Below are 19,453 nucleotides of genomic sequence, written 5' to 3' on the forward strand. Positions count from 1 at the left end.
GTATCTGACAATAGACCATAAAATTCCCTTTAAACCTTAAACTGACTGATGTTGTATTGTTTTGTGTGGCTTTGAAGCAGGATAATTATTTGATATAGCACAAACATCTGCCCCCAAACTCTTGAAATGCTTTACTTTGCTAACCTGTCAGAGGTCCTTAGAAATCTTTTTTTTCCACCCAGTGGCAAATAAGTGAAGTCTTACCTCCCAGCCACTACAAGTTTTAAACTCTATTATGGGAATTATATTTTAGATGATTTAATTTTACTATAACTTTTAAATTCCAAATGAAATTAAACCAAACATTTGTTAAGATTGTAAATGAAGCCATGTCTACCTTGCACAAAGCTATGTTAATTTTGAACACGCTATAGCGTGCCACATGGAAGTTTTTAAAACTGTTCTGAAAAGCACTTTACCATGCCATAAACAAGGTCATATCACTGTTAGCCTCCCTGATTGATTGTTGCATCCAGTTGTTGCACCTTCTCATTAACTAAGGACTGAACCCTGACACCTGCTCAGAAAAGTACAGGGATCTATCCATGAACCATCTTGCAGGACAGGGACCTAACATTGTAAGATGGGGCAAGGACATGTCTAACTAAATGTTTACATGGCATTTAGCACTATCGAGTTCCCATGGCTCTCAGTTCCCTCATTTTGAAGCATGTCACTAATTTCAGTCCCTAATTTCAGTCCCTTCTACATAAAGTGTGTCCTCACTTTAATTTTTTTAACTTACATAAAAAATAAAGAATGATAAAGGTTGAGGTTAGAAAATAGTTCATTATACTACAGGAATTAATTCACAGGATTTTAAGTTTCCTGCATAAATATACTTTTGTGACCCTCATTTTGGGTCTTCATCACATTGCATCCCACATTCGGGCTCTGGCAAGTTGAGTGGCATGTTGGGCTCTGACCCTTTACTGTGGCCTCTAACTATTATTATATTACTACTACTGTGCTTAAACACCACCACCACCCTAACATGAGTTTGAAAGATGGGAGGTGTAGGCACAAACTATTCTTTTCACTTTTAAACTGTACTGTTTACTGTGATGCTGGTGCACAAGCAATGTTAACACTATTTAGCAGTCGGGTTTCTGTTTGTGTAGTTTTTTTATTGAATACAACTATTTTTTTGCTATTTTAAGAATGCTGTAGAACTGATATCTCATTCCTATCAATTTATACCAATCAAGAACGGAGGGGAGTTAATTTTCAACAAATATTAACACTTTACTAGTAAGTGAGAGCCATACAAATGTAATTTTTGTCCATTTAAGCATAAAATCCATTCAAAAATCCATTTTAATTACTTCACTATTAAAAAAGAGTAGATTCATACTCAGTATATGATTATGCCATGTACATTTCTTGAAACTATATCAAGAGTTTTCTTATTCACTTCAATTGACTTTGGATCAGGCCCACTGGAATCAAACTGGATTTATTAACTAAAGCAAACTAACCAAAAACGGAATAGTTCCACTATCGTGTTATCCTCCCTTATTCTCCTGACTCGTTCTTACACTCCCAGTCATGTTCTCAAGTATGAATTTTATTTACTCGCTCCTGCTCTATTAAATAAAGTAGTCTTTGATTTCCTTACATTAGTTAATAATAATGGTCCAGATCTTGTACTTCAGGCAGAAATCCATCTAAAATCTATGACAGTTTTACTTAAATAAGGTATGAAGGAGCTGGCTCAAGTTGTATAACAAAATATTAAATAATAGTATTAAGCAACAAAGATCTCATTTAAAACGGAGGCCACCAGATTCTATTCCCAGATTATTCTAATCTGACATCAGCACTGTCTCTACTGTCCTCAAACTAGTCAAATTCATCATCACTATTCAAACTAGCAGAAACAAAACAAGAGCATTGCTTTTGGAGTAGCAAGTTTGTGATTTTTTCTAAGGTGCTGTTTTTATCATTTAAAATTCTTCTAAGGAGCAATCCCACAATGAATACTCTAGAAATAGTAATACCCACTATCTGTTTATCTGACTCAACAGTAGCCACAAAATAACATGGATGATGCTGTTACAATTGTGACCAAAAAGCTGAAAATACAGTTCTACTTCCTTGGTGAAATACCAGCTCTGTTTTCTATAGAGCTACCAATAAAATATTTTCTTGGCAGAGATTTCAGCATCCCACTCTTGCATATAATAGCATTTGATTATATCCTTCTCCCCAACACTTCACATCTTGCTTGTCTTTATCATGCAAAGATTTATACCCATGCTTAACTTTCTGCACAGTGAATAATCCAGCTGAGGTCTGGAACTACTTTCAGCATGCGGTTAGGCCTCTATAATGTCTCTGCAGGATCAAGGCTTTAGCCTGCAAGCTTTTTGTGTATGTCGTCTCTATTGAGTTATCCCAGATGATTGGCACCCAAGTCTGAGCATAAAAGTTAATTTAGCCCGTTGTGAGCTATCACACTACACAGTCATATCTGAGTTACTGCATCCTCATCGGTGTGCTATCTTGTGTGTGTACCTAGGACTTCTTGGGGCGCATCCCATGGTTTCCTGTATGCTTTTTTCCCAGTGAATTGTGGAAGAACTTATTTATTTATTATTTGGTGTATGCAGTCTGGTCAAGCCAAGCCATAGCATTCGTATCAATTACGTTCAAGGCATGAAGATCTCCAGGAAGTTGAGTTATTTTGCAGTCCTCAACAGTGTGCCTCATGGTTTGTGGCTGTCCCACATTGGCAGAGAGGATTGTCTCTAAGACTTATCTGTCCTTCTGGATGCACAGACAGAATTGTGGGAAGGCACTGAAGGTCCATCAGCACTCAACTGATTTAGCCTGCATCCTCACTGCAAAGTAGATGGGTTACCAGCCTGATTGAAAATGAATCACTGCTCTAATTCATACCCCCAGCTAGTCCAGGTTGAAAGTCAGTGCCAGGTTTACAATGGTACCATGGAGCCAGGCCCATGCTCAGAAGGGGTCTCAGCCTGCTCTGCTTGCACTGCACCCTGAGATAGGGTGACCAGATAGCAACTGTGAAAAAATGGGACAGAAGGCGGGGGGTAATAAACACCTATATAAGAAAAAGTCCCCAAAAACGGGACTGTCCTTTTAAAAATTGGACATCTGGTAACCCTAGTCCTGAGACCCCACCACAGCCCACTGGCTTGCCCCATCCTCCCCACCACTTGCTCCTCTTGGCCTGCCTGCTGAGGGCTCCTCTTCACCCCCCTGGCCCCACTCACCACTGGCTTTTCTCTGGCCCCTGGCCAGACCCCAGTGCACCTCCGTCTCCAGGCAGTCTCTGCCTTCCACCACCTGTGAGGCCCCACCTGTCTCCCTGGAACTAAGCTGCTTGGGAGTGGTGCAGAAGCCTGGCCAGTCTTAGCCAGTTGGAGGGGGAAGTGTGGGGGGCTTGGCTGGGCCCCTCCAGGCAAGTGGGTCCTGAGGGAGGCTGGCTGGGGCAGGCCCTGGCCAGGCTAATCGCACCATTCCCAGGGCCAGAGAGATTCCCTGTCCCGGGAACTGCACTGGAAGTTCAGCCTGGCAGATAGTCGCCTTCCAGCAGGGTCAGTAAATGCGGCTGGGAGGCAGGGCATAAGGGCGAGGATGTCTGGAGGGTGGGTGGGGGTTCTGGGCTGTGAGGGGGTAGGGAAAATCTGTGTGCTGGGGCACTAGGGAGTGGCGGTTTTGTGTGGGGTGCTGGGCAGTTGTGGTGGGGCTGTGAGCAGGGTGTGCTGGACAGAAGTGGTGTTGTGCAGGGTACTGTGCATTTATGGCAGGGTCTGGGGGGGGCCGCTAGGCATAGTGGATCTGGGGGGCTCTGGCCATTGGGAATCAGGCTGTTCCAGTGTTGGATGTGGGGGGCTCTGTGGTGTGGCATGGGCCCACCCCCGAGGGGAAGGGGAATGCTGCAAGCACAGGACTGGGCAGGCCACTGTGCATCTGGCACCTGCTGGTTTGTAAATAATGCCCTTGCACTGGACTGGGTGGAGCAGGGCCACCCATGCTAGGCCCCGGGCCAGCCCCTCACTCTGGGGACCAACACTCCCCGCGCCATGCTCCGCTGTCCCCATGGGGGCTCACAAATATGTTTGGCGATGGGTCCACAAAAGGTTAATCTGGCCCTGTTGAAAGCACTCCTGAGTAAGAGGCTGAGTTAACTTTTCATTGAAGACAAATCCTTTATGGGAGAATGCTTACCTTCCTATGTTTTGTATAGGACCTTCTACAATAAGATCTAGAGACTTACTGGGGTCTCTGACTGCTATTTCGCTAGAAATAATGGATATCATAATCCTGATTCTGCAGCTGCTAAAATATGAATCACTTGGCTTGGGATAGAACACACATCTTTCCTGCATGCCAATATGCTGATGTATTTCTCTGCAACTCAGAAGAACTGCTCTTCCCAAAATCCTAGTCAAACTTCATTAAACAGCCACCAACAAAAAAGGATGATTAGCTGTTAGAAGTAAGAACTGTGCAGGGGTTAAGGGAACATACATCCTGGCACAACTGCTGAGGTGAGTTACCTGTTCAATGCCCCACCCCCAGTTTCTCTGGAGTGTCACATGTTGGCCACTACCACTTGAATAATGAAGGACATCCCAGGTACCTGGTTTGAGCTGGTATTGATAGTCTTATGAGTCTGATCTTGCAATCCTGACAATGCAATTACTTCTGTAAGATAAAGTCACTGGGCAACCCCAACTGGAGCACCTTCTATCAGCAGACCACAGTATGACAGGCACACAGCACAGAGTCCCTCCTTCAAAGTCCCAAAATATGTCTAAGGGTAGCCCTTGTGGGATTAATTTATTAAGACTTCCATGCATGTATAAATCATAACAGAAGCTCTACTACCATAGTGTAAACACTACATGCAACATTTATCTCTGGCATCACTCACCATACCCTGATTTTGCACTACAGCTCTCAAATCTCTCATCATGTCCTAGCTCTCCAGTGCAATCCCCTCCAGTCCTTGTAGTAGGACAGCACTCACACACCCTCCAACTGGACTGAAATCTTAATCTTCCCAGCAGGAAGCCCCACAATCTGTCTGCTGAGAGATCATCTTTACCAGGGCAAAATCCTTCACTCTCCTTGGAGTCACAGTTCCTTTAGGCTCAGCTCTCCAGCCCAGGAGATGTTAGCGAGTAAGCTCCTGTCATAACATTTTTCCCAGATCTGGATCTTAGCGTCCAAAATATGGGTGTTAGCATGAAAACCTTCAAGCTTAGTTACCAGCTTGGACCTGGTATTTGCTGCCACCAGCCAGGAATTATACAGTGCCTAGCTCACTGTGGTCTCCCCAAAACATTCCCTGGGGGACCCCCAGACTCAGATGCCTTGAGTCTTACAACAAAGGGAAATAACCCCCTCCCCTTGTTTCCTTGTTACTTTCTCCCAGGCTCCCCTCCCTGGATGACCCTAGGAGATTCCCTGCTTCCAGTCCTGGAAACACAAGTACCGAGAGATCTAATCTCTCCCCCTCACTCAGAGGGTATGCAAAGTCAGGCTTAGTAAATCTAACACAAAGAGATTTTCCCCCTGACTTCTTCCTCCCACCAATTCCCTGGTGAGCTGCAGACTCAGTTCCCTGGAGTCCCCACTAAAGAAAAACTCGAACAGGTCTTAAAAAGAAAGCTTTATATAAAAAGAGTGAAAAAGGACATAATATATAGTCTCTGTATCAAGTTGACAATATACAGGGTCAATTGCTTAAAAGAAAAATGAATAAACAGCCTTATCCAAAAAGAATACAATTTAACACATTCCAGCAACTACACACATGTAAATACAAAAGAAAACAATATAAACCTATTGTCTTACTATCCTTGTACTTACAACTTGGAAACAGAAGATTAGAAAGCCAGGAGATAGAAAAATCACTCTCATATCCGAGAAGGTCAGACCCAAGACAAAGAACAAAGAACTCACACCCAAAACTTCCCTCCACCCAGATTTGAAAAATCCTGTTTTCTGATTGGTCCTCTGGTGAGGTGTTTTAGGTCACTGTTTGTTAACCCTTTTATAGGTGAAAGAGACATTAACCCTTAGCTATCTGTTTAGGACAGCTCCGCCACAGCTCTCTTGCATTTAGTCCTCATCCCCAACTCTCCAGTTTAGAGCCAAGAACTCCATGTGCTGGTCACTGGCTATCAGTCCTCTAGCACTGCTTGTCTGGCTTGGAGACATCAGCCAGCAAGCCCATCTTACTATTTTCTTCCTGCCTTCTCCTAAGAACTGCATAATTTCCAGGCACTAGCCACTCTCATCCTCCCCTGACTAACTCAATCTTCTCTAACCCTGTGCATCACTTCCTGGACTTTTATAGCCTCCGGGTCCTGCCCTACCTTCCCAATTGACCAAACTGGGAGCATCTGTTCTGGCACAAGGTTGCTGGACTACTTCATTTACAGAGGTCAGCCACCCTCTGACAAAGGCTATTTGAGTGAGTAAGGGATGGTAGGATTGAGCTGTATGTGAGTGGGATTACATAATGCTATCTGTAGTATGGCTCTATTACAGTGGTTTTCAACCAGTGGTACACGTATCCCATACGGTACGCAGAGGTCTTCCAGAGGGTATATCAACTTAAATCAGGGGCCAAATTTAAATTTCAGTTTTTCAGTGGCAACAGAGTGGAAATTAAGGCCTTATCTAAACAAAGAAATTGTACTGCTTTAACTATACTGGTACAGTTAAAAAACTACAAACCTCCTAGTAAGGATGCAGTTATACCAACAGTTTATTCCTGCACTAGAGGGGAATAATAAAGAATCTTTACAGGGAAGTAATTGCATTCAGACATTGTACTAATATACTGTAATTATTTTGGTAAAAATATCATACCCCTAACCAAAATAGTTACACTGCTCAAAATCTGTGTACATTAGGCCTTTGCTGGCATCCAAAAGCAGTTGTTACTGATATAGTAGTGCAGTCCCCAGCATAATTGGAAGCTCTGGCAATAAAACTGCTTTTGGATGCCAAACAACATTTTTGAGATTGGCATAAAAACTAAGCGTCTTTCTTCATCACCTGATCTCCCCTAACATTAAAAGCACCATATTTTCTTTCTTCAGTTTATTAATTTTTGTAACCTTTTCCACAAGCCATCTCTCTCTAGAGACCCCCTTTCAATTATTGTAAAAAGATATAATGAATCCTTTTTCACACTTAAAAAGGTGTATTTTGTAGCTGTCGCCAAATCCATTTTCATCATTGTTGTGAAATATCAGTTTCTTTGCTAACCTAGAGTTGAATTTTTGCTTCATAACTGTTTTATCTGACATCAGGGTAACAAAAACTGATCAGCACAGTGTCCAAATAGCACTTTTTTTTAATGTTGAGGGCAATAACTAAAGCAGGGAATAGTACGTCTAGAAGGATTCTGAAGGGCTCTGGAATTGGGTGAGATATACTAGTCAGTAGAGCATCTGGCAACTGAAGGAGGTTCGGGGATTTGCTACTTTACACAATCTTTCCTCCTATTCCTGACTATCCACCAGCTTGGCAGTTGATCACCAACTGAAGGGTAATATTTTTGAGAAATGACTTGTTAAAAATTTGGAAACACAGCACTGGCCACGTACACTGCAATCCTTTTATCTGAGGTTGATTGAAGACTGGGTCATTCTACGTCCAGTTGCATTTCTCACAAAATACCTCTAGCCTTGTATCATCTTCGAGAGACAGTTTATGATTTTCAGGGCTACTAATTCTATGCAGCCTATCATGGCTAAATATGATAATAAGTATATATATTTGCCCCTCACTGTGGCATCTCCCCCACAATCATCCAAAGACATGGCCTTAGAGAGTAGCAGTCTCAACTTTTTTGGGTCCTATCTGTTGGTGAATAAAGGTGGAATTTCTTGTTTGCCTTTTTTACTATTGCTGTGCACTAAGCTGATGGTTTCAATGACTTATCCATAATTCCTCAAGTCCTTTTCCTTATTTTATGATGGATCACTGTAGCATTTAGAACATATTCCCTAACTTGGTTTCTTGCTCTTCCACTATATTACTTTACGGTTATTTACCCTTCTATGATTTTGGCATCTGCTGGATCAATCCTCTGATTTATCCAAATCCTTTTGAACCTCATTGCATTGTTCTTCGTTTGCTTTTTCTCCAAATTTAGTGTCAGCAGACTTGCACTGCTTGTAACCATTTAACAGATTTATAAATTTACCTTAACATTTATTTTAGGTAAATAGTTACAGGAAAGGAAAGAAACAAAACATTGTTTAAAAGTGCCGAAATTTAATCCAGTAAAACTATTGTTAGCAAGGGATTTCAAAGACTTTGTTATTTGTCGTATGCTGATGGACTGCTAATTAGAGAGATAAGTAATGTCATAATTTGGTTTGTTGCTCCAGGAGTGGACCAGAATCCACAGAGTTCAACAGTGCACTCTGCAGCCACAGGATCATCATATTTGGAGTGGGTTTTTTCTAACCAAAACAATTTGATACTGCACAAATCCATGAATGTCACTCTTCTAATTTTTTCTAGGTGCCATTATTATGGCTGGAGCTGGTAATGCCACCTATAGTTAAGTTTGCCCAACACTTCCCATTACAAGACCCTTCTTTTCCCTCCAGTTGCTTATAACTTTGCTAAACTTCTGTGGTTTGGGCTGCAATTTTCCATACTGGGTGTCTGCATCAGGCTGGTTTTTTTATTTTTGTTTAATTTCAGTTAAAATAGTTCAACCATTTCTGAGAATAAGATTAAGGTAAAATATGTTGTTTTGCCCAAGTTAAACAAAATTCTTACAACAATTTTGTTGAGTTCTAGCACCCCCATGCTTTGGAACAGGGACTTGAAATTTGGCAGGGGTACAGGGCTGGCTTTGTTATCATCTCCATGACAATTTGCCTAAATTTGGCTCAGTTATAAGGTTCTGAAAAAAATAATTTTGCACATGCTCAGCAGAGACTTGTTAAAGTCTGGCAGCTTAATATCACTGAAGACTCCACCTATATTGAACATGCTCCAGTCTACGACTGAAGTTGCGGAGCAGGACTTTCCCTTCAACTGCTCCTCTCAGCAGCCAGGGACCACTGTGGTACTGGGCACAGGAACTGAGAGGAGGAAGACTCTCTCTCCTGTGCTCCCAGTGCTCCCCCTGCTGGTGCTCTGGCAGCATAGAGGAGTTGGAAGCAAGCTGACTGAAATACAGAAGGATGAGGTGCTGGGACTTGAGGGAGGAGGGATGGAGTAGATTGGGTCCAGTAGCTTGGGGGAAGACTGGTTCTTGGAGCTGGGAAGAGATATTGGGACTGCTAGACAAGGAGACTTGGATCGGGAGCCAGAGGAGGAAACTGAGACCAAGGTTCAGGTGAAGTGAGAGACTGGGAGCTAGTCTGTGGGAATGGAAGTAAAGACAGATTGGATGAAGAGCTGGCGAGGAAAGATTGAGACTGTCTGGGCAAGGAGACTTTCCCAAGGGGGAAAGACAGGAATGAGGAGCACAGGGAGGGAGACTGGGACTGGGCACAAGGGTATGGGGCAGGAGTAATCCGTAGGCAGACCGCAGGCCAAATCCAGACTGCCAGATGCTTTTGGAAGGACCACAAAATCTTTTTATTTACTTATTATTATAATTATTGTTGGAGGGTTTTATACATATACATATACATATACATATACATATACATATACATATACATATACATATACATATATAGTTTCCCTCTGGACCTTGACTACACCTTAACCAAGAAATTTGGACCTTGGCAAAATAATTGACTACCCCTGATGGACAGAATGTTGGCCCTTGGACTCAGAGCCTGGAAAGGGAGACTGGAACTGGGATGAGGACCTTTGGAAGGTGGAGACTTGGGGTACATCTACACTACCCGTCGATCCCCGATCACTCTGCCGTTGACTCTGGAACTCCACTGCGGTGAGAGGCAGAAGTGGAGCGGACAGGGGAATGGCAGCAGTCGATTCGCCGGCGTCCTCACGGCCAGGTAATTTGACCTAAGATATGCCGACTTCAGCTACGCTATTCACGTAGCTGAAGTTGCGTATCTTAGGTCGACACCCCCCCGCACCCCTCCTGCCCAGTGTAGACCTAGCCTTGGACTAGGTAGGCCAGGAGATTAGAAATGGAAGAAAAAGCTTTTGTGTGGTGGTAAACTGGGGAGTGATCCTCTCCAGACCCTGGAATTTAACCCAAAATTTCTAAATCCAAACATTCCTCTGTTGTCAGCAAATAGCTGTCACTGCTAGAAAAATGTATGTCTTTCCCCTCTAATCACAGGACCAGAGCATGACAATTTATATCTGCTATCAATTATTCCTTTAGCTTCAGTGACTGAGATCTGTGCAGTTTATCTAAAGGTTACAACCTTGCTGATGAACCATATGGGTTTCAATATTATGCCACATGAGGAAACATCAAAAGAAAATTAAGATTGCAAAATCAAGTACTCAGAAATTAGGGAATGCTAGAGTTAAAGTTGTCCCTGCAATATTAATTTGGTCTCTTTTGCATATGCATTATGATAGTCTTAAACTCCATGATCACATATTTTTCCAAAATGCCACTGCCTCATTCAGAGCACAGGAAGGACTATGTTCTGGGGATGAATCAGGGTTATGTAGTCAAGGAACTTGTTGTTTTTAGGACCCTTACATAATATACTGCAGATGTAGAAAGGTTTGTAATGAATGAGGCAGGGAATTACAAGACCAAAAGGGATGTTCTTGTGATTGAGGAAGTTGAATATTGCCCTGGAAGTAGGGTGACCAGATGTCCCGATTTTATACGGACAGTCCCGGTTTTAGGGTCTTTTTCTTATATAGGTTCCTATTACCCGTCACTCCCTGTCCCAATTTTTCACACTTACTGTCTGGTCACCCTACCTAGAAGATTGGATTCTATCCTTGCCTCTGCCACAGAATTCCCTGGTGATGCTGGGCAAATCACTTAAACTCTTCACAGGTAAACCTGGCACAGACAGCTTTAATTCTCACATTTCCTAACTTCTGAGTGCTTGACTTTGCAACATAAATGTTTATTTAACTTATTTTTTTATTCACTAGTATGCTACATTAAATAAGTCCTTGTCTTAGGCCTTGTATACACTGGAGAAATTTGATATGTTAACCACTATTGGGGCTTCCTAAGATGACTATAATATACCATGTATTCATGATTCCAACGATGTCTAGGCACTCACACCAACATTTTGAGTAGACTCGCTTCAAGTAAAGCTAACCACTTTGTAGTCCTCCATCATCCCAATATACACTAATGCAGAACCAGCATAAATAACAAATGCTTAGTGCCCTGCATAGTACTAATACTCCTCCCATTGTTATCCAACAGTGCACCAATTAATGCTTAGGAGGTCTGTCTGGCCTAGTTTCTGAATTGTATAGGCCTAGGGTAAAGGTTTGTGGAAGCCCCTTTTCCAAACAAATAGTGTTATACACACCATAGCATTGACTTCTCCATGGATGTAGCAAGATAATTTTTTATCAGCGTCTCAGAAGGCATCTCCTTACAATCATGTGGTGCAGCTTTTTTTTTTCCTCCTGGTAAGTTGGTAGTGTTGTTTGTCAATTATGCTTGGTGGTATAAAGCAGACATTTTGGAGTGATGACCAACAGGGGCAAAAAGAAGATCCAGTTGCAGCTGAAGTGCTTATGAGCCCATGACCAAATGTCCAAGTGGATGCTGAATACAGCATAATCATTAATCAGTACCAGGGGCAAACATTAAAAGGGCTGGAGGCTGGAGCAAGGCCCAAGGCAGTGAGGAAAATTTGATTATTTTATGAAGACCTAAAGCATACTCTTGGGATTTACTCATTAATCCCACCTGAAATACTGAGGACAGCACCAAGGCATCGTGTACAGTGATGGTGAGGATGGTCAGAGCAAGAAAAGGAAGAAGAAAACAATGTCTCCATTGCCCCAGTAGAGATCAGGAATGAGTAGGAGGATTGGGAGATTGCTGAAACAACGCCAGCATCCTCTCTTTGGAGAATCAGGATTAAGAGGTGACAGCGGAGATGACGGTGATGCTGCCTTGGGAATGGAGAAGCCTGATGAGGGGCTTGACGTACAACTCCGCTTTTCCAGGAATTATTATATTATTATTGGGGCTGGGTTTGCAAACTTGTGGCTGGAAAGAGGCCACTAGATTCTTTCCACCGTCTAGTATTGCGGTGAGGTGGGTGGGGGCCACCTCACCTGGGGATGAACGCGCCCCCTCAGTTCTGACACTACAGCGCAAGTAGCAGAGGCCCTACTCCAGCCCCCTCGCACCCAGCTTTTCGCCGCCGCATTCCAGAGTTTGCCGCCACGTTGGGCCGCATGAGCCAGTCTTTGCAACACGAGCGGGAACCCCAGCACGCCCGCCGCTGTCCGGCCCATTGCATGGTGCTACGGGCTGAACACTGCGTAGCGGTGCTATTAGTGGCTGGCGCGCGCCGCCGCCTGAGGCACACGCCGTGCTGCCCGTTGCGTGCTCCCCTCTCAGCGGTGCTGTCGGCGGGGCGCGTCCAGCAGGGGCTGCGCTGAGGCCAGTGCTCCCCGCCACCTCAGCGCCGAGTCCTCGTTCCCACTCCCTCTCCCAACCTGTTGCGCTATTAGCATAGCCCCGCCTCTGGTGCGGAGCTGCCCAATGGGAGGTGGCGGGCGCGAGGGGGCGTGCCCGGGGCGGGGCTGGGAGCGGTCGGGGGCCGGGCGGCAGCGGCGCTGGCCGGAGGGTGTGAGTTCAATGGGCAGCGCGGAGGGATGCGCAGGGGCCCGTCGCGGCCCGGCTGTTGCCTGCGCTCGGGGACTTGCTTCTGCTGCCATCTCACGGCGTTCCCCGCCGCCGCCCTCAGTCCGGTGAGGACCTTGCCCGGGGCGCGTCCTGTCGCCAGTGTCCGGCCCGGGCAGCTGCTGTCGGCCGGAGCGTTGGGCGCCCACTTGGGGTTGCAGGGGTCGTGCCAGGCGCTGCGAGGGGCGGGTGCAGGGGAGCCGAGGGCGCGGCCTGGGGGGGAGCAGGGTCCGGACGGGGGGTCTGAGGGGCTTCGGGACTCGGCTGTCGCCGCTGGAGTAGGGACTCCCCGCGATCCGCCCCCCCCCCTCCAGTCAAAGTGCGCCCTTGGCGGGGCCGACCCGTCTGACCCCTGCGTCCCCATGCGCTCTGGGCTCCACGCCCGGGGGCCCCTCTGTTCGGGGCATCCTCCCTGCCTGCGGCCAACGAAGGGGACCGAGGGGCGGCTAGGAGAGTCCGCTAAATCTCCTGCCCCATGAAGTGCCCCGTCCCCCTCGGCTCGGCCCTCGGGGACCCTCCTCCTCCCCGGCAGGGCTGCTACCTGCTCCCATTGCACTCAGCCTCCCCCTTCCCCCTGCGGTGTGTTTGCGAGCGGCTCCTCTCCATTGTATGTAAATCCTGGGCAGGAGGGCGAGGACGTGCGAGTTGGCAGCTGGCTGGGCGAGGGGCCCCTGCCTGCCGTACAGAGTCCTGCTAGGAATGCGAGACATTCCGTGTGCGAGGCGTGGGAGGCAAACCCTCGCTGTAATCGGGCCCAGTTGGAGCCCTGTTGTGTGCTCTGGCTGCGTTTCATAAACAACTGGGTTGAGAGCTTTTTACTGTTCCTTTAAAAAACAGATTTGTAGATTTTCGTTCCAAAGGAACTCTTCAAAATGTGACCCTGGTAGGAAATGTTATCGTCTGCGAGAGAAAATTGTGCTGAGGGTGCAGATTTCTGGAATAGTTGGTCTGGGGTGTGTGTGTGTGTGTGTGTGGGTTGGTTGGTTTATTTGGGGGGAGAAGGGGAGTGGGGAGAGGATGGTTTGTGATGGGAACTACTTGTTCTTAACCGAAGTCTGGAGATATTTATAAGAGTTGTTTTGGACTTTCTTCAAGAGACTCTAGCCTAAAAAAAAGTGTATAAGAACGAGCATGAAACTTTTTTTCTAGTAATTAAATACGTGTGTTTTGGGAGGAAACGTATCCTACCTCTGTCTTGTGGCAAGTACAAGTGAGGAAAAAATAGAAGAATGTATCTACAGCAAAAATTTGACTAAAGGAGATAAATATTATGTAATTCCTAATATTACAACTGAAAGAGTATAGGAAAATATCTTTAAATTTTTATGTTAAGTGTTATACATGTTTTACCGTGTCTCCTGAATAGTCATTGCTGTCTTCCCCTTTTTGTGTGAGTTAGTCACACAGTAGTAGTAGATGAGAGGAAAAACATTTTCAGAAGAGGGAAATCTAAAAGCATAGTCATATCAAGGGGGACTGGTCAAGTACCCAAAACTATGTTAAATTCATTATTGAAACTGTCTGTCTTTAATTTGACAGTGTGTCCCTTTTAAATACAGTGGAAAATTCTGCTTATGTCTCAGTAGTAGAAGATGTTACACTTGTTGAAGGAAGGAAGAGGTTGGAGGAAGGAAGAGGTTATGTGAAAGACAGAATTGCAAAGTAGCTTTCTGGCTTGGAGACTAACACATGGGAACTGAGGAAGGTTGCACAAATGTTTTGCTCAACAGTGTGTTTGTTTAATGTAAACTTCACCTGTAATCACCTCCTCCACACACTTTAGCAGGTTTCTATTAATGTAGTTGTTATGTTGGAATTACTAATTTCATTTTCAGCATTGTTTATATATTTTCTTATAGTGTTATACATACTGCTTCAAAACAATCTATATTACAGGGCAGTTAAACTGGGTTCGTTTTCTTTCTTTTTAAGCATCTGACAAACCAGTAATGCTGTAGTATAAATTTTTTTGACCTAATTTTCTCCTTTTTATTATTCCTGGTAGTTTTAAAACAAAAGGAGAAAAGTAATGGAAATGCATGAGAATGCTACCTGTCAGAACATATAGTGGAAGTATTCAGAACAGAAGAGTTACTGGCTTCTTTAAATTGTCTAAACGGATTTTAAAAAATGTATACAATACCCCTTTCAACCTGCAGTGAATACCTACAATTGTATTATAATTCTTGCTTTCTCGTGTTTATATTAAAAATAGTTAAACTAGCAACTTCACTGAGGTGCTAACAAATGTATTGTAATCTCTGCAATTCAAAGTCTTAAACATTTGGCCTTTATAATATTTGCAGTTATTTTTCCTCTGTGAGCTAGACATACAATGTAAACATAAATTCTCTCCTCTTAGTGTTTAGAGGATAAATGTAGTCATTTATCAAAATGGAACCATACCTGACTTTGCTACCTGGAGCTTTATGCTTTGAAGTGAATTACTTCGGTTGGCACAATGAAGTAGGAATGACTCTGGTTTTCGTAAATTAAATGAATAGAGATGGCTGTTTAGTTATATCAATTTATTCATTCCAAAGTACAAACTTTCTTTGGGAGTGAACTTCCTAAAAGTGCTGTACTAAAATAAAATAGAACTCCCTGAAATTAACTCCTGTAGGTTTTACAGATTGAATCTCAATATCTGACACACTAAAGAAATTACATTTTTGGAATCTCAGTAGCTTCTTTGCCTTCCTTTATGTTTTTAGTGTGAGTTACTGTTATTAAAAACAATGGCAGTTGGCTTAAAATCCCATGTTGCAATTAAACTTTTGCCTTTTTCAGACTGTTTTCCTTTTTTCATCCAACTATGGTAGGCCAGTAAGATCCCTATGAAATGTTACCATGTTTAAACATGGTAACCAACAATCTTATTAACTGAAATGGTGTTGAACATGGCAGAGCTGCCCAGAGGATTCAGGGGGCCTGGGGCAAAGCAATTTTGGGGGCCCTTTCCATAAAAAAAAAGTTGCAATACTATAGAATACTATATTGTGTGGGCCCCTGTGGGGCCCGGGGAAAATTTCCCCACTTCCTCCCTGCCCCCCCCCTCCAGCAGCCTTGGAACATGGCCTAATTGTCCATGTGTTTTTTGTTCAGTATTATGCCAGTTTTTCATGGTTGTTGGCAACTGTTCAGCCATGGTAAAATTTTATAGTGTAAACCCAGCCTCAGTGTATGCATTATAGAGTTTATTACAATCAGGGATTCATGAACACGTGTTCAGGAAAGAGAACAGTTCTTTGGAGTAAATTTAGAGATTAGTTTGTGTAGTTCCAGGACAAAGCCTATAGACTACCCTCATGCACCACCTCCACCTGGTCTTCAGGTAATGCTAGCATTAATTAGTTATTTGCTTTATAACTTCTGATAATCAAAGGATTTTAAAACAATTTGATTAAATGTTTCCATATCCAAGAATTTAACATTGAAAATATTTCCAGGCATTGTCAGTATGAAAATTTTACCTTTCAAATGTTGTTCTCTTCCATTAAATATCACACTCTTTTCTCCCCACCCCTTATTAATTTTAAGGGCTTCGTCTTTGGCCTTTCAAATGGACATTAAGTGACATTGAATGTTAGCTGCAAGAATTTTATAAGTACTGCATCAGCTGGGATGTTGCGACAGAACGGTGGAAGTAACAAGCGTGGTTTGGGATTAGCCCGACTGTCTACATCCAGTTTCTTCACCATCTCCAATTCAGGAAACTGGGGAATGGGGCGCAGCGGCAAGAGCAACTCTCTGAGCAGTATTAGCTCCAACTCTGATTGCTATGACAGTCCTGTTGTGGATCCAGAATACATCATGCAGTTGGTGAATGATGTCAGAAAATTTGCAGATGTGCTACTCTATTTGAAAGAAGCCATTCTTTCAGAAGGTATGTCAGCTACTTTATCCTATTTCTTAGCTGGTTTGAAATTCACACACACACAGCTGTACCCAATAGGAACAGCAGCAAACATTACTGTGGTTTTTACTTGTTTTTTCTTTCTGCCAAATACTTGCATGATTACAGGAAGTGGTGAATGTTACTTTGGGTGCTACGTTTCCTCATCAAACACAGTGCATTCTGTTTCCTAATGAGACATAACATAAAGCTGATACAGTTGGTAAAGACTTGAGTAAAAAGGAGGGGAAAGTCTGGTTCCCATCAGACTGGCTGAACTGGCATTGGAAAATAGTGAAACTTAAAATCAGTCCTTTAGACAACTGACTGATGTTTTTGTAATTACAAAGTATACTGTTGATATTTTGGCTAAGAGCCAGTTTCCGTGCTATTATAACTGTTACCAGTCTAATTTTAATGAAATTTAACTTTTCTGTAACGCTTGCTTTTTCCAGGCCAATGTATTTGTTTACCATCTTCTGCTAGCATGTGGAAACTACAAATTTGCTTTCTTAGCCCATCCTCCTGGAACACGTCACTTTTTTTTTCCTTTTCCTAAGGTGACCAGATGTCCCAATTTTGTAGGGACAGTCCTGATATTTAGGGCTTTGTCTAATACAAGCACCTATTACCCCACCACCACCTGTCTCAATTTTTCATTCTCGCTATCTGGTCACCCTGTCTTTTCCTGAAAGGGAAATGCTTTCAGTTTTTCTTGGTCAACAGCAGGAAAGCTTTTCTGAAGAGGTGTTCTCTTGTTAAAACTCTGAGCTATGTCCAAACTAGTCTGGCATGGGATCCATTGACTGCTATTAGCAGTTTCTGCCACCCGTTTTTACCCGTAGATCATTGCAACTCCTTTTCCTTCTTCCACCACTACCATCTAATTGTCCCTTTTCTCTTAGTTGCCATTCTAGAGTTGTAATGAGCAAGTTGACTTAATTATCTTCTTTTAGGAAAGGAAAAATCCACTGAAGTTCTAATTTTCATGAAGTGTGTGGCACATTGAACATTTTTAGTAGACACAGTAGTCTGTATAATAGCTAGAGCTAGTTTGTGAATATGGTCTAATACTTGCAGCTTCAAGTGGTTTCTCACTGAGAAAAACATTATTATTGCTGTTATTAATGTGGCTTATGATTTCTTAAATCTGATCTTTGGTTATGTTTGTATCTGTAGTGTGGGGCATCCTCTTCCTTTCTGTTGAGATTTTGGGTCAGTGTAACAATTCTCTCATAAATATTCTGAGGATTTCTGACTTAGCATCACCCCAATAACTGCCTTTGGTTACAAACAAGGATAATAAATGTTAGCTGGAATGGAAAATGCTACTTTCCTGTCATTTGAGGTATTCCCACTTATGTCGAGGTGGCCTCCAGAATCTAAGTTTTATTTAGACAGGGGAAAAAAAAGAGATTCAGGATGTGAATGTAGCTACCGTATTGTAAACAATAGACTGTTTTGAGTCTGCAGTTACAGTGAAAGAGTTGCAACAGAAAAGTGATGAACAAGTCTTAAATGTACAGTTAACTTTAAAGCCTAATACTGACTTAAGTGTCACTGTTGTTCACCACAGCTTGACACACGGTAGATGTGGTCATTTGATGTGGTCAAACATCTATCTGGCACCTATTAACATCTGAACGGACAGTCCACAGGAAACAACTGCCAGAACACAAGTGTATTCTAGCAGCCATAGAGGTAGTTTTAATAAATAAACTCAAAGGCCCCAAAATACAGTGTGGAAGATAGGTTATGCAATCTCTTTTTAGTCTAGATCACACAATAATAACTTTAATAAACTGTTTTCACTTTTGTCAGCTTATGAAATTAACAATCTTTAAAAAGGATGAATCTTCAAAATTTTTCTGCATCTATTGGGTGCTGTTACTTGACACTTTGTCCAAAATACATCTACACAGACTAAGAATGTGTGTAACAGTAACTATAAAAAATCTCAGATATCAAATAATGCAAAGGTAAACTTTTTCAAGCTGAGGTGCTCTTCTTTGTACTGCTGACCAATAAATTGGCCCAGCATTTAGGCTGAAGTTAGCAGCTGGCAAATTTCAGAATAAACAGGGAAAAGCCACTGCACGCAACATGTAACTTATATGTGGAAGTCTCTGACACAGGTGGTCACTGAGACAACACACTGCTTACATATAAAAGGATGGATAACTTTGGTCACTAATAGTATTTATGATTTACCACCTTCTGAAATTATCCAACTAATTTCAAGTTTCAGAGTGTAAAATCAACTGTAGGGGCCAGGAAGAAATTTCTCCTGACTTCTTTGGATATCATTACTTCAGTGACTTGGTGCATTTTTTATATATATAAATTTGAAACTTTCCTTTGCATTATCTGGTATTAGTACTGCCAGAGTCAGGATACTGGACTTCATGATTAGTATGTCAAATCATATCTTTCCAACTAGCAGTGAAGCTGTAATTAATTTATAATTTTCCAATTGTGTGCACCTTCAAACAACTGTAAAGCAACCTGTTGGAGGTGTTGGTGTAACTTTCTTCAAAATTATGCTGTCTTCAGAGATTAATTAAGATCACTGGACCAGACTTTTGAAGATATATAGGTGCCTGGTGGGATTTTCAAAAGCACCTAAGGTCCCTAAACACCTTTTAAAAATGTGGCCTATTGTGCCTAGATTCACTAAAACGTTGTTCTCTTGGGGACAGGCAGTTGCATTTATAGCACATAACACAGTTGGAGATGCAGCTCTCAACTGCTGCTTTTTCTAT

At 42.9% G+C, this 19,453-nt stretch overlaps 1 protein-coding gene across 4 annotated transcripts in view; it reads left to right on the forward strand.

Annotated features, from left to right (window-relative positions):
• Positions 1-12,739: 12,739 nt before the first annotated feature.
• ARHGAP29 (Rho GTPase activating protein 29) overlaps positions 12,740-19,453 on the forward strand; it is a 77,108-nt gene continuing 70,394 nt past the window's right edge. The window contains exons 1-2 of one of the 4 annotated variants that reach the window (XM_050960935.1): positions 12,740-12,864; positions 16,337-16,682. In XM_050960935.1, coding sequence (XP_050816892.1) covers positions 16,421-16,682 — 262 coding nt within the window. In that variant the 5' untranslated portion in view covers positions 12,740-12,864; positions 16,337-16,420. Of the gene's footprint in view, positions 12,865-13,139; positions 13,680-16,336; positions 16,683-19,453 lie in introns of those variants that run through there. The other 3 variants (XM_050960932.1, XM_050960933.1, XM_050960936.1) reach the window with 3 other exon arrangements.

This window comes from Gopherus flavomarginatus, chromosome 7 (assembly GCF_025201925.1).
Source record: "Gopherus flavomarginatus isolate rGopFla2 chromosome 7, rGopFla2.mat.asm, whole genome shotgun sequence".
In the NCBI taxonomy this organism is placed as follows: domain Eukaryota; kingdom Metazoa; phylum Chordata; order Testudines; family Testudinidae; genus Gopherus; species Gopherus flavomarginatus.